The following is a 16,681-nucleotide window of genomic DNA, read 5'->3' on the forward strand; positions in this document are numbered from 1 at the left end:
GACAGACGGACAGACGGTAAACGGTGTACCATAAAACGTCCCGTAAACGGGCGTATAAAAATCATCATTTTAAGACAAAAAAATCCTATAAGGAGTGGAGTGACAATTTCAATCTCCGGCGCAGAGTTCATATCCGTTCCATACATGCTCCGCAATACTGCACTTAATATGATTGGGAAGAGAAAAGTACGCAAAAAAAGGTATGGCAGAGGTCATATTGAGTGTAGTGTTACGAAGTATTGAACGGAACAGATATGATATCTGCGCCGGAGATTGTGACAATTTCAGCTATGTGACTTATTGTTAATATTGTCTTGCTCATCATTTCTGTTTATTTGAAGTTTCTCTTATGCTACAATAGATTCTGTAAATGTTGACTTATTTGATGAACTTGTCTTGTTGATCATTTTCACTACTTAAAGTTGTAATCTATCTTTTATACATTTGAGATGATAGGCAAAAATGCAAGTAAGAAGCTCACAATATTCTGAATCGCTCACCTGGTAATGAATATGCCCATTTTGATATTTATCTTTTTCCTTTATTGCAATTGGCTATGTTTGCGTATTTGTAGATCTTAATTAGTGGCATTTTTGAAGATCATTTATTGATGATAATTTTTACTGTTTACAGTAAATACCTATCTATTAAAGTTTTTGAGATAAAACACATCATGTTACTAGTGCGACAATTTGGCCATGTTGACTTAGTTGTAAGTCTTATTTTGCTTTTAAAAGTTTCTCTCTATACTAGTATATTAAAGTTTTTGACAAAAATGCAAAAAAAATGGATAAAAATCATTATTTAGGGGAAAAAACTTCTATAAGGAATCAGTAGACAATTTCATCAATTTTGATGTATTGCAGATCCTTTTAGCAAAACACTTTTGCTTCTTCTCTACCTATTATATGTTGCACCTCTGTGAACAGAGACAATGCAATTCCCCCCCAGGAACTCCCTTTGCGGATAAAACTGTGCCACTTTTACTATGAAGTTGCATAAAAAATTATATCCTAGAATGGAAAGTTTATATGCACTTCTATTTTATTCAAAAGTCAAAACATAGGGCTGTGCGGCATATTTTCAACATTTATATGCCCCGAACTTCTAAGAGTTTAAAGTAATACTAAAATTATGTAGTACCCCTACCTTCACTTTGGGTTTTCCTCAGAATTTAATTTTCGCCGCTACCATGTGTTTTTATACTGGTAACATACCCAAGTTATGTCTCAATGAGATAAAACATAGCGATCATATCTGGGAGCTAGTAGTAAGTACGTAAACAAAACAAAATCTCTATGAATATTATATATCTCCCCAAAAGAGGTGTGGTTTGTGAAACAGCTATATTTACAAAGTGCAACCTATAGACTCTGCAAAAGCACAGAAAATGAGTAAAATTAATCTTTCAAGAGCAATAACTTTTATAACAGGTCAATGTACTATTAGTCCATTTTGAGTTATTTGTAGATCATATATTGATCAAACATTTTTACCATTGAAAGATTCTTTTTCTCAACTTTGATTTCCTAAAAAAGATGCAAAAAGGGTAAAAATCATCATTAAGTGGCAATAAATCAATTAACAGTCATTTGAAGATTTCTGCCAAGTTGACTTGTTTGAAGATCTTATTGCTCTGGTAACTTTTACTGTTTAAAATTGCTCTCTATCTGTTAATAGTTTTCAAGATAATAACCAAAACTGAGAAATTTGCCAAAAAATGATATTTCAGGGGCAATAACTCAAATAAAAAGTGTCCAATTTTTCTGAAATTACACAGGAAACTTTGACTGCTGATCAACTCTACCCAGTCAGATTTGTTCTAACTATTTTAGTTCTTGAACTAAAAGCCAAAAATGCATTTTACTCCTGTGATCAATCTTTAGCAGCAGCGGCAATATTTGTTGGTTGATCAAATCCTTGGACACAATTTATCATAAGAACCATTCAGGTAAAGTTTGGCAACATTTGGTCTAGTAGTTTCAGAAAAGACGATATTTTAAAAGGTTTACAATGATGGATGGACAGACAGACTGACTACAAAGATGATGGACGCTACGTGATGGCAAAACCTTAAATTATGGCCTTTGAGGCTAGGTGAACTTAAATACTGCTCCGTCCTTTTTATCAAAATCTTGGATCCATCATTGAAAATAATACTTTATTCATCTTATATGTAAAAGATAACCAGTCTGGCCATACCTTTGTGATAGAAGAAGAATTGACACCTCTAGATCGATCAGCTAATGTTGGTCGGACTACCCTGTTTACAACTTTACGTTTTTTCTTTGCTGGTCCAGCTTCTTCATCAATTTCTCTAAGTCCAGCAGGTAATTTGCCTCCAGATTTCTGAGAAAAAAACCATTCCAGTATAATATACCTAATATTTCTAAAAGCTGAAAATTTTCTTATGATTAAAGCTGAAATTCTCGCATAAACAACTTTTCACGAATAATGCAGTAAGATAAAAATTAATCTTTTAAACATGTATTACTACACTGTGGATACTAATAAGTTTGATGACCTTATACATTCAGAGATGAGTAATAAAAGCGTCATTGATCAGTCTATCATCTTTCTAAAAAAATTCTGACGAAAATTATACCTACAAAATGAAGGGTACATGGAACTCTTTTTTTTTTTCTTGTCTAAAAACTATTAAGTTTGATGCAGTTATCAAATATAATGTCCACGCTTTAAATGAGTTATTGTCCATAAATGACTATTTTTACCAACAATTTTTGTTTTTGTCTAATTTCTTGAAAATTATTATTTAAATACAGAAAAACTCTAAATGCAAAAATGATCAGTAACATAAGATCTAAAATTAGTCAAGATGTCTGAGAATGTCAGTCGACTCATTATGTCACTAAATAAATTTTATCAATTCTTAGGGCCATGTGAGCTATTGTCAACACTTGGCGTCTGTTGTTGGCAATTTTCAAAGATCTTCTCTGTAACAACTGAACCAATTCCAACTAAACTTTAAGTGAATGATCCTTAGGGTATCTAGTATGAAAATTGTGTTTTCCCCCAGTAAATCAACAAACATAAACGCCATGGCTAAAAAAAGAACATATGGCTAAAATGCATTTATTGTCTTATAACTTAAAAATTGTAATAGATAAAAAAAATCTGACAGTTTATAAGTGCTGAGAAAGTCAAAATCTACATGTACATGTACTTTCTGTTTGCACCAACATTACCAGATGACTAATTATAGGAGTTTCCCTAAAATGATGTTTTAGACTAATTTTCAAATTTTTGCATAATATCTTAAAACATGTGAAAAATATAAGTAAAGGATATAAGCTGATAACAGAAAGAACTGCTAGAGGCTTATATCTTACTTAAAACATTGTTTAGCTTCTAAAAGAAAGTAAACTAGAGGCTCTCAATTGCCTGTGTCGCTCATCTGTATCTACTGTGGCTTTGGAAATCATGTAAAATAAGGTTAAAATCATATAGATACCTTAATAATGATTGAGGCCAAGTTTGGTTTAATTTGGCCGAAAGAAGTTAATTCAAAAGCAACAGTTTTTTTAAAAGATTTACAAAAATTACCAATAAATTGCAGAAAATGAATTGAAAGGACAATAACTCCAATAAGATGTCAATTGCCAATTGGTCATTGTTAACTTATTTGTAGATCTTTCTTTGCTTGATATTTTTGCTGTTTACAGTATATCTCAATCTATAATGATATTCAAGATGATCAACAAAAAATAAAAAATTCTCTTTCTTCCACTTCAAAATTTATTTCACCCAGGGCCTGTATAATGCTGAAAATGCCTTTAAATGTTTTTATGGTACAACCTTCAAAAAAAAAAATTTGCAGGGGTTCCCCTGACCCCGACTAACCCGCCGGGTTTGGGGGGCATTCACCAAATATAAGTATGCTGAATGAAAAGATATAATAATCGTTTATAGAAAAAGTAACACTGAATAATTCTGAAAATGGAGAAATTATTAGCACCCCCCCCCCCCCCCCTGAAAAATTGCACCCCCTGGAAAAAAAATCAAGTCATCCCATTGTAGTCTTACAATAGTTACTAAAGACCCCTTATCATTGTTTAAATTAGTTTTCAAGTTGTGACCATTTGAAATTGTTTTTTTTTTAACATTTTTCCATAGACCATAGACTTCTATAGTAAACCCCTATGTTCAATTTTTACCAATGGAGACCGTAATGGTTGTAGGGCAGGGTCATCGGATACATTTTTCAATCAAGATACTCTAATAATCATTGTGGCTAAGTTTATTTCCATTTGGCCAAGTAGATTAAGAGGACAAGATTTTTGTAAAAGATTAAAAACGAATACGAAAAATAGTGAAAAATTGACTTTAAAGGGCCATAACTTCTGAAGGAGTCAACTGACAATTTTGATCATGTGACCTGATGAACATTTTAACCCCGTTAGATTTCCTCTAAATGCTTCAGAGATATAAGCCAAAAACTGCATTTTACCTCTAGGTTCAATGTTTAGCCATGGCGACCATCTTGGTAGGTGGGCGTAAGCATTGGATACATTTTTAAAACTAGATACCCTAAGAAAGATTTAGGCCAAGTATGGTTTAACTTGGCCCAGTAATTTCAGGAGAAGATTTTTAAAGATTACAAAAATTTACAAAAAAATTGTGAAAAATTGACTTTAAAGGGCAATAACTCCTTAAGGGGTCAATTGACAATTTTGGTCATATAACTTATTTGTAGATCTTATTTTGCTGAACATTTTTGTTGTTTACAGTTTATCTCTATCTATTATAACATTCAAGATAATAACCAACAAGAGGCTGTCAGAGTGACAGCAAACCGGATTTTCCTGCAGAGGTCGAACCCTGAACAGTTGAGCAAGAACGGACACAACAATTAAGCTTAAAACAGCTCTGAATTTGGATTGTGATTTAATATTTGACACAACATAGGTTTGTGACACATAATGAATGTGGTCAAAGAACTGAAAAATTTGAAATTGGACATTTACCTATTATGGTTCAATATCCAAAATCTAAGTACATTGTTAGAATCAGCATATCAAAGAACCCCAAGAATTAAATTTTTGATGAAATAAAACAAAAGTTTAATTAAGGACCCTTTGGATCTCAATGTGGACCAATTTGATAAAGGAGCCCAAAATCTCTAAATACATGGTTAGATTCAGCATTTCAAAGAACACCATCAATTCAATTTTTGTTGAAATCAAACAAAGTTTAACAGTGGACCCTGATTTGGACTAACTTGAAAACTGGGCCCAAAAATCCAATATTTAAATACAGGTTTAAATTCAGCATTTGAAAGAACCCTATATATATTTAATTTATGTTGAAATGAAACAGTTTAATCTTATCTATATACTTTTTAATTTTCTGTTCAATGGGAAATAACTCAAACTGAATAAATGATATACAAATAGTTCTCTAAAATTAAATATGATGTTATATCTACTTTCAAATTATAATCAATTAAATATCTGCTTAGATTCAGCACATCAAAGTACCCAAACCATTCATTTTAATGCCCCCGCTGTAGCGGAGGGGGCATTAAGTTTTACCCTTGTCCGTCTGTACATTCGTACGTACGTCCCAAAATTGGTTTCCGTTCTCTAACTTGAGTTTGTCTCAACCAAATGTTGTGAAACATATACACAATGCTTATTACCACAAAACACAAATCAAGTTTGAATTTTGGTGGTGTCACTTTAACCGTTCTAGAGTTATGCCCTTTATAAATGGAAAAATTGCCAAATTTTCAGTTTCCGTTCTCTAACTTAAGTTTGCCTCAACCAAATGTTATGAAACTTATATACAATGCTTATTATCATTAAACACAGATCAAGTTAGAATTTAGGTGGCGTCACTTAAATAGTTCTAGAGTTATGCCCCTTTATAATGGAAAAATTGCTAAAATTTTAGTTTCCGTTCTCTAACTTAAGTTTGCCTCAACCAAATGTTGTGAAACTTATACACAATGCTGGTTACTACAAAATACAGATCAAGTTTGAATTTTGGTGGCGTCACTCAAACCGTTCTAGAGTAATACCCCTTTATAAATGGAAAAATTGCAAAATATTTAGTTTCCGTTCTCTAACTTAAGTTTGCCTCAACCAAATATTATGAGACTTACACACAATGCTTATTACCATAAAACTCAGATCAAGTTATAATTTTGGTAGCGTCACTTTCACCGTTCTTCAGCTATGTCCCTTTATAACTATATAATATGCAAGCTGGGGCATCATCTGTGGACACAATCCATATTTATTTTTCAAATTCAAACATAGTTTAATTTTGGACCCTTTGGACCTGAATGTGGACCAATTTGAAAACAGGCCCCAAAATTAAAAATATAAACACATGATTAGATTCAGAATTTCAAAGAACACCAATAATTCAATTTTTGAAGAAATCAAACAAAGTTTAATTTTGGACCCTTTGAACCTTAATATGGACGGTAAAAGTGAAAATCATCAATATCAATCTTGACCTCCATTTTGTCATCAGTCACAACATATTAAAATTTAAAAAGCTTTGGTTGAATGGTTCATGGGTTAAAGCACGGACACGACTGGAAACACCATTTTTTAATCTTTCAAGAACCATAATTCCTGAACGGTGAAAGTGAAAATCGTCACTATTGAACTTGACCTCCATATTGTCATCAGTAACAACATATTAAAATTTGAAAATCTTTGGTTGAACGGTTCATGAGTAAATGTACGGACACGACTGGAAACACCATTTTCCAATCTTTCAAGAACCATAACTCCTGAACGGTGAAAGTGAAAATCGTCAATATTAAACTTGACCCCCATTTTGTCATCAATAACAACATATTAAAATTTGAAAATCTTTGGTTGAACGGTTCATGAGTTACAGCACGGACACGACTGGAAACACCATTTTTCAATCTTTTCAAGAACCATAACTCATGAACGGTGAAAGTGAAAATCGTCAATATTGAACTTGACCTCCATTTTGTCATCAGTAACAACATATTAAAATTTGAAAAGCTTTGGTCGAACGGTTTATAAGTAAATGTACGGACACGACTGGAAACACTATTTTTCAATCTTTCAAGAACCATAACTCCTGAACGGTGAAAGTGAAAATCGTCAATATTGAACTTGGCCTCCATTTTGTCATCAGTAACAACATATTAAATTTGAAAAGCTTTGGTTGAACGGTTCATGAGTAAAAGCACGGACACGACTGGAAACACAACTTTTCAATCTTTCAAGAACCATATCTCCTGAACGGTTAACGTAAAAAATCGTCAATATTGAACTTGACCTCCATTTTGTCATCAGTAACAACATATTACAAGAGGCTGTCAGAGCGACAGCAAACCGGATTTTCCTGCAGAGGTCAAACCCTGAACAGATGAGCAAGTATGGACACAACGTTTAAGCTTAAAACAGCTCTGAATTTGGATTGTGATTGAATATTTAATACAGCATGGGTTTGTGACACAAAATAAATGTGGTCAAAGAACTGAAAAATTTGAAATTGAACATTTACCTATTATGGTCCAATATCCAAATGCTAAGTACATTGCTAGAAACAGCATATCAAAGAACCCCAAGAATTGAATTTTTGATGAAATACTTCTTAGTTAAACCATTTCTGTTTAAATGGAAATAACTTAAACTTTATTTCCATTAACTAATCATGTTAATCTAAAATTAAATATGATTTAACCATAGACTCTAAAATTAGATATGATGTAAAGAGTTAAGATGTTATATTTATTTTTAAATTATAATCAAATATAGATAATAGTTTTCTAATAAATCTGTCACTCCAATTATAATTGGGTGATTGCATTGAAAATTACCAAGTGTGTTATCTTATCACTTAGTGTATAAATCAAAATCAAACTTTATATATATAGTTGATAGTTCCCAATATTTTTTCTTTCATCTGTAACATACTAATATAGATCTGCAACTTATCTTATCTTAATTTTAACTTTTTAACTTATAAATAATAGATTATTATCTAATGAATCATGCTTGCAAATTGAAAGGTTATTTCCCCTTAAACAGAACTATGGTTTAACCTTTTAACAAAGTACTCTAACATTAGGTATATAATTATAAGTAATGTAATTAACTTCAAAATGTCTATCTCTTAAAAACCTATAAAACTTATCTGTAATTATCTTCAAAGTGTCTAATAATGAACAGTAAATTTCAACCTTCATTTATACAGTCCTACTAGTAAATTTCAAACTTTATATATACAGTCCTACAGATCTTATCAGGAAACAGAAAATTTTGAAATAAATCTGTCACTTCAAATATAATTGTGAGATAAGACTTTTACCATAAGCTTTACCTTAGTCCTAATTGATAACAAGAGAGAAAAATATTTAAAATACCAATTTTTGATATTAAAAATGGCGATAACTCAAAAAGGAGAAATACCAAAATCTTGAAAATTGAAATAGACCTTCATTAAGTCCCAGGAAACAACATATTTAAATTTGATAAAAAATTGTTAAAGCATTTTCATGTTATTGTGGAGACACTGTTTGGCAGCCGCCCGACCGCCCGCCGTGCATCACCAATTTAATAACCGATATTTCCTTCAAAAATCCGGTTAAAAACTGCAAAATTTCCTTAAAATTACCAATTTAGGGGGAGCAACCCAACAACGGGTTGTCTGATTCGTCTGAAAATGTCAGGGCAGATAGATCTTGACCTGATGAACATTTTTACTCAGTCAGATTTGCTCTAAATGTTTAGTTTCAGAGATATAAGCCAAAAACTGCATTTTACTCCTATGTTCATTTTTTAGCAATGTCATATGCACTTTTAGCGAGTCGTAAATTTCATGTGGAAGAGGGCCAAATAAAAAAAACAGGCATTTATAGTTTAAAGCTTACTTGTAAAAGATGCAATTGACCGTGTCATTTTAATTTGTAAAATATTTATTTTTGCATTTTGAAAAATTCATTCGAGCTATGGGTTTTCTTTTTTTGAACAGTATAATTCATCGGAGCCGTAGGGGTAAAATACAAATATAAATGCCATACCCTTGGTTAAATGAAAAAAAACATCTACAGCTGCCATGAATTATTTTTAAATAGATATAAGAAGATGTGATATGAGTGCCAATGAGACAACTCTCCATCCAAGTCACAATTTGCAAAAGTAAACCATTATAGGTCAAAGTACGGTCTTCAACACGGAGCCTTGGCTCACACCGAACAGCAAGCTATAAAGGGCCCCAAAAAATTACTAGTGTAAAACCATTCAAACGGAAAAACCAACGGTCTAATCTATATAAAAACGAGAAACGATAAACGAGAAACACGTATGAACTACATAAACAGACGACAACTACTGTAATCAGATTCCTGACTTAGGACAGGTGCAAACATTTGAGACTGTAAATGTAAATAGAAGTCTATTTAGGGCCCAAATTAATTGTGGCTAATGTATCAAACTCATTAAATTGACCGACAAACTGAAAGAAAAACAGCTGTAAAACAAGTCAATATCTTCAAGCATGACGAAAAAAAGTGCGGAAAACTAATAATTTAAGTGAATTTTCTAAGTCCAAGGACCATAACTCCGCAAAAAATCATCAAACCAAAACAAAATTCAAACTTGGTCTGTAACTTGTCATGATAAAACTATATACCAATTATCGAATCAATATCTTCAAGCATGACGAATAAAAGTGCAGAAAACTGATTATTTGAGTGAATTTTCTAAGTCCAAGGACCATAACTCTGCAAAAAATCATCAGACCGGAACAAAATTCGAACTTGATCTGTAACTGTCATGATAAATCAATGTACCAATTAATAAATCAATATCTTTAAGAATGACGAAAAAAAGTGCGGAAAACTGAATATTTGAGTGAATTTTCCAAGTCCAAGGACCATAACTCTGCACAAAATAATCAGACCAGAACAAAATTCGAACTTGATCTGTTACTTGTCATGATAAAACAATATACCAAATATTAAATCAATATCTTCAAGCATGAAGAAAAAAAGTGGAAAACTGATTTGCCGGACTGATTGAAGGAAAGACAGACGGACAGACAGACAGACAGACAGACAGACAGACAGACAGACAGATGGACGGAATGCAAACCTAAAGTCCCCTTCCACTTCGTCGGTAGGGGACTAAAATAAAGTACAGTTGAAGGTAAACTACTTTTATAGTTACAAGAAGACACAGTGCATGTATATCATATTTTTTGCATGCGCTAGGACTACATTATATATGTTCCGTGAATACCTTCATATGCATTTGGTGTCGCAAAATGGATAAAGACGACAATGAAAGTATATTCTTAGTGCTACCTTCTTTTTGAAAAGAAGAAAGCGATGTCGAATATGGTGATTGTGTTGTTTCAAACTTCGGATAAAACACAAATCTGCGGACAACGAGGAGGATTTAGTTATAGCAGCTTAAACTGGCAAGTTTTATATATATTCTAAAAGTTAGTCCTTTCCTATTACTTCCTTATTCCTTCTGGTTTTTTATTTTTCTAATTATGCGAATGAGACAAAACAAAATCAAAAACTCACAAAGCTTGACGACAGGTTCACCTTGCAGAAAAAGGTTCAACCATATCGAGTGCACAGTAGTCTATTTAGTTTGAGATCATCCACAGTTTTTGGCGGGGTTCGTGTTGTTCAGTCCTTAGTTTTCTATGTTGTGTTTTGTGTACTGTTGTTTGTTTTGTTTTTAGCCTTGGCGTTGTGAGTTTGATTGTCCCTTTGGTATCCTTCGCCTCTTTCGTTCCTTTTTTTGTTCTTCTGAATTTCCCCCTCTTATATTATATCAATGAATTTCATGACAATTATGATCCAAATATTATACCTTTTATTTATTAAAATAAATTTATATATCTATACATGTAATATCGCAATGAAATGTCCAGAGATCATGAAATTGATCAGACAAATTCACCTACTAAACTTGAAAAAAAATTCTATTCATAAATTTCCGTATGACAAAGGCCCCTGCAAGAGACAGTTAGTCTTTACCCTAAACCGGAACCACCTGAATACCCTTCCCCCTTTGTTTTTTTGCTAATGCTTAATAATGGTTTTAAATAATGGTTTTAAATCAATTTTACTTTTGAGATCTTAACAAAATGAAGTAAAGTGTTTGAAACTATTCATTAACAGATAAATAAATTAAAAAGAAACAAATGTAATTCGTATTTTGACATTATATATGGTAAAAATATCTTTATAAATAACCCCCCCCCCCCCCCTTTTCAATCAATTCAATGCAGGAAAGGGTTTTATGTTCAAATTCATATTACACAATTTTATTAGTTATTTTTGGATTTGAACTAGCTGTCAGCAACTGTGAGTACTCTCAAATTTGTACTTTGTGTCTGCCAGGTCCAGTCTATGTGATTGTTAGATGCTTTTCTGCTTTGTATCGGTCTGATGAGTTACGCCCTTTTCAACTTATTTTCATAGTTTGTCCTTATGCTGTGCTGTTACACCAAAGTCCAAGGTTAGGGGAGGGTTGAGCGCTCACAAACATTATTAACCCTGCCTCATTCGTTATGTGCCTGTCCCAAGTCAGGAGCCTGTAGTTCAGTGGTTGTTGTTAGTTCATGTCAGTCATATTTGTTTTTCGTAAATTGTTTTGTTATAGATTAGGCTGTTAGTTTTCTCAATTGAATTGTTTCATTTTTCTCATGTCGGGGCCTTTTATAACCAGACTATATGGTATGGGTTGTTCTCGTTGCTGAAGACAGTACGATGGCCTATAATTGCTTACATCCACTTTACTTGAACTTTGGTGGATAACTGTCTCATTGGCAATCATACCACATCTCCTTTGTTTTATAGATGACTAAATCTAGCACCTACGTTAATTCTAATTTCATAAGACTACATCTGTTTCTAAAATAAACGATCACTACGCACAAAGTGCGAATCGGACACACGATTGATTTCTTTAACCTGCTGTATAGTGTTTCTTTTTTTCTGTTTCATACATTCATCATCGTTTTTTTTTAAACAGAAAACTTGCAAATCAACGCCCACATCTGAAAATCATAAAAACTGTTGTAGGCCCCTAGTTCATGAAGCCAGTTTTCGATTTGCACTTTGTACACTGGGTGAAGTTTAAGTTGATCATCAAATTATGGATTAAGTTATTTTGTCCAAGCAACAATCTGTGTCTTGCACATCAACACTGGGTAAAACATCTACTTCGAATGAACGATTTCTTCTAATTATGATAAAAATCTTGTGCAAAAAGAAATAAAAAAAAGCACTAAAAACAAAACTTACGAGTATTGTCAACCAAATTTGTGCTAAAGGAGACAGCCAAAAACATGAGAAAAATGGCTGTGAAATAAGAATTGACTCTGGCAGTGTTAAAATCAATTTCGAAGGTTTTTTTCTCAAGAAACTGTCTTGACAAGTGACGAAATTATTGTATTGAAAGGTGTCTGGCCTTTATAAAGAAAGTTTTTGAGAATTTGTCATTTATTATTTCGTTGTAAATTATTTTTTTCTAATGAAAGAAAAAAGAATCAATTATGCATCCTGACAGCTGTCCAATATTTTTAAGAAAGATAAGGGTTGTTATTTAAAACATTGGACAGTTAATGGTAACATAATGGTTTCTTACAGGTGAATGATAGTCCAATCATTGATATAAATCACGGGTGGAACAATAGAATGACGTCATAACAATGTTTTAATAGAGAGGTAGAAACTGCATAGACAAAAAATGATGTGAATACGAGATCTCAAAAAATGCAATTTGTCTGAACCCACTGGATATTTTCTTATAGGAGTTATTGCCCTTAAATTACGTAATGAATAAATATTTTATTTAAAATAAAAAATAAATATGACAACAAGGTTCCAGATGAGGTACTTACAAAGTCACTCGCTCTCATCCCATATGGAATTCACTGACCCCATATATATCGTATTAGGTCACTAGCACACTTATATGTAACTAATAATATTTCTTCTTCATAATAATATTTATTTTTTGTTTTGGTTTTTGAGATATCAAAAAAGAAAAACTAAAGCACCCTTTTGTTTTTTGTTTTAAGATATCAAAAACAAATAAATGTGCTTCGCCGAGCGCAGGTGGATATGACCGCAGAGGTCCAACCCTGAACAGTTGGGGCAAAAATGGACACAATATTCAAGCTTGATACAGGTCTGAATGGACACAATATTCAAGTTTGATACAGGTCTGAATGGACACAATTTTCAAGCTTGATACAGGTCTGAATTTGGAGTGTAATTAAATATTCATGATATTTGACAAATTATAGGTTTCTGAGACAGAATAAATGTAGTCAAAAAACTTGAAATTGATTATATGATTTGAATTTATATTCAATTGAAGATTTCTTGCTGTTGTGCAATACACTGTGCTGTTGCGCAATACTAAGTAAATTTGTTATCAGACTATATACAAAGAATTAGCAAAATAAATTGTGCTAAGATAATTTCTTAAATCTTGAGGAAAAAAATTGCCCCCCCCCCAAAACAATTTTTTTTTACACCCCCCCCCCCCCCCTTCCAAAAAAAACAATATTTGAAGAAATTTTCTTTTGGTAAAATGTGGTACAATTCAAGAGACATCCATACACTTAAACACAAGTTATTGTCCTGAAACTAGAAAAATACTTGTTTTGGGCCCCCTTTTGGCCCCTAATTCCAGAACGGTTGGGATCATCACCCCAAAAACAATCCCTATCTTCCTTTTGTGGTATTGAAACTTTTGGTTAAATTTCATAGAGATCCATACACTCAAACTAAGGTTATTGTCCGGAAACGAAATGTCTTCGGACGACGACGACCAAATAATAGCAATATACGAAATCAATTTTTTTGCGGTTGTAAAAAAAAGGAAAACAATTTGGTTAAAGTTTCTATCTATCTAGTATAGTTTCTGAGTTAATAGGCAAAATCGCAAAATTAGGTGAAAATAATACATCCTATACTGACATGACAGAGTCTACTGATGATTTCGGCAATTTGACTTTTGGTATATCTTATCTTTATGATTCTTTTTTCTATTTAGATTTGATATCATCTATCTATTATAGTTTTCAAGATGATTAGTAAGAATGCCAAAAAAAAGAGAGGATAAAATCATTTAAAAAGGGAAATGACGCAATTAAGTAGTCAACTGATGATTTCAGCCGATTTGATTTTTTTGAAGATCTTGTCTTGTTGATAATTCTTCTATTTAAAATTTCTCTCTATCTGTTATAGTTTTCAAGATAAAAGGTAACAATGTAAACAAATGGTAAAATTCTTCATTTAAGGGCAATAACTTCAATGAGAAGTCGTCCGACAGTTTTGATGTAAATGCAAAGTAGGCATCTCAACACTCTAGGCATTTATGCCCATTTCTGGTTTTCTCTATCGATAGTGGTTTTCAAGATAATAGACATAACTTTCATTTTGCTCCTATGTTCAATTTTTAGCAATGTCGGTTGACTTTGTGATCATCAGACATATTCTACACTAGATACCCAGTGAAGAGTGTGGTAAAGTTTGGTTGCAATTGGCCAGTAGTTTCAGAGGAGAAGATTTCTGTCAAAAGTTAATGGACATGGACCAACCAGGGACACCAAGTGATCGGAATAGCTCATTTGAGCTTTGGGTCAGTTGAACATGAAAGAGGCAAAAGATAACAAGTAACAAAAAAGTCAACAAAACACTTCATAGAAAATTAAGGACTTCGCAAAACCAGCCTACCAGAAACTTGAGGTGATCTCATGTGCTCCGAAAGGATAAGCAGATCATGCTTCGCTTGAAGCACCGGTCATGGGTTGCTCATGAAAATTAAAATTTGATGACAAGTCTCGTTCAGGGATTTCACAATTGAGGAAAAGAGGACAAAAAGAAATTGAGCCATTATACTTTTAATGATTTTTGAAGCTAATTTTCTTAAATTTCAAATAATGATAAATTATAATTTCTGTTAAGGATTTCGTTATCTTAGTATGTAGTCATGCATTGTAACTAAACTATGATCCCTTCTTAATATATATTTACCTTAGATGTATCACCAAACCAGTCGTCTTTATATCTATGCTTTCTTTTGTGTTCACTACAATGAAATTCTTTTCCATCTTCCACTTTGCCAAAATCTTTGAAGCCATACTCGCAAGTATAACTAGTTAAACTGCATTTCCATTTAATTTCAAAAGACACAGTTGTCATTCTATTTCTAGTGTTGATGATTCTATCTATTTCACCTTTAATAAAGCAGAAAATGTCTTCATACTGACAGGGTATTTCTTTATCCCATTGCCAAATTTGAAGCTCTATCATACTACCGCACTTAACTAGGAGTAATTTTGTACAGTCACATTCAGATACATCAAATACACAACAATCTTTAAAGAGTCCTTCCTGCTGTTGAGCAAATGCTACTGTATATTTTCGTAGACATGAGACAATGAGGTGGCTAATAAGATAAGGTGGCAGAAAGTTGAAAATGAAGCATAAGCATGTAGATTTATATTCATCTTCTACCTCAAACAATTTGTCCACTTCTTCAATCTTATTCACTTGCATCATACATGGAATGTAGAAAAAAACATCTTTGTCTGTAGGATCTCTGTTCGTCTGATCCACAGGATTTATTATAATGTCAAACTTTTCCATTACAGCAATTAAATGGCTTTGATGATCCTTAATATAAGCTTGCTGTAAATTAAATATTGCTTGCATCAAATTCGATTTTATCTTTCAGTTTCTTTTACTTCTTTCCACTCGATGAACCAGGGTAATTTTTCCTGAAACTTTGTGGCAGTTACTATGCATTTGAAAGCGTCTGCCAGCCATTGTGGGTCCAGTATGATGTACTCTGGGATATCATTAAAATACAACAAGTTACCAATTTCATTTTGATATCTTAGAAAAAGATTGAGTTCATCTTCCTCTGTAATTGGAATAGATATTTTAGAAGCTAATTCTTTGACTCTATTGAAAGAAAGGATCCGTACATGTTTTTCTGATGTATATTCAGCATGTAAAACTCTCTCTAGTTGAATAAATTTTACAGGATATTCCTTCTCTGCTGTTTTGCTGTTGGTTGCTAAGGCAAATATATCTTCTCTTATTTTCTGAAACTTATCATTACCATCATTTTTGTTGGAAATCTGATGACATGTTCTCAAATGTAGCCTTGTATCTTTGGAAAGTTTTTTCATGTGAGAGTCTATTTGCGTTGAACATTCGTCTTGATTCTATTAAAAGAAATAAACATACATAAAGGTTAAACATATTTCTGTCAGGATTTATTTGAAATAATGTAACACAACATTTTATTTTATATAAAACATATTTTTTCATATTTTTTTTCACAGTAGGATACTATAAACCAAAGTCTATCCATGATTGCCAATGAAACAACCATCCACCAAAGTTCAAATAAAGTGGATGTAAGCAATTATAGGCTTTCAACAATGAGAAAAACCCATACCGTATAGTCGCTATATAAAACCCCGACATGAAATATATGAACAATTCAATTGAGAAAACTTAAACGGCCTCATTAACACAAAGTTTATACATAAAACTGTCAGGAGCGAATTGTAATAATGTAACACAACATGTAATTTAAAATAGTATATATTTTTCTTTTTTTTTTCACAGTAATCGGACCTTTTTCTCATAGACACATTTCACATTTATCCCTTT

At 32.4% G+C, this 16,681-nt stretch overlaps 1 protein-coding gene across 1 annotated transcript in view; it reads right to left on the minus strand.

Moving 5' to 3' along the window:
- Positions 1-16,681, minus strand: part of LOC127739141 (uncharacterized) — a 151,089-nt gene that overhangs the window by 27,714 nt on the left and 106,694 nt on the right. The window contains exons 8-9 of the mRNA XM_052250734.1: positions 15,029-16,227; positions 2,203-2,349 (exon numbers count right to left, since the gene is read on the minus strand). Coding sequence (XP_052106694.1) covers positions 15,721-16,227 — 507 coding nt within the window. The 3' untranslated portion in view covers positions 2,203-2,349; positions 15,029-15,720. The remainder of the gene's footprint in view (positions 1-2,202; positions 2,350-15,028; positions 16,228-16,681) is intronic.

Source organism: Mytilus californianus, unplaced genomic scaffold (genome assembly GCF_021869535.1).
Source record: "Mytilus californianus isolate M0D057914Y unplaced genomic scaffold, xbMytCali1.0.p SCAF_4, whole genome shotgun sequence".
In the NCBI taxonomy this organism is placed as follows: Eukaryota; Metazoa; Mollusca; class Bivalvia; order Mytilida; family Mytilidae; genus Mytilus; species Mytilus californianus.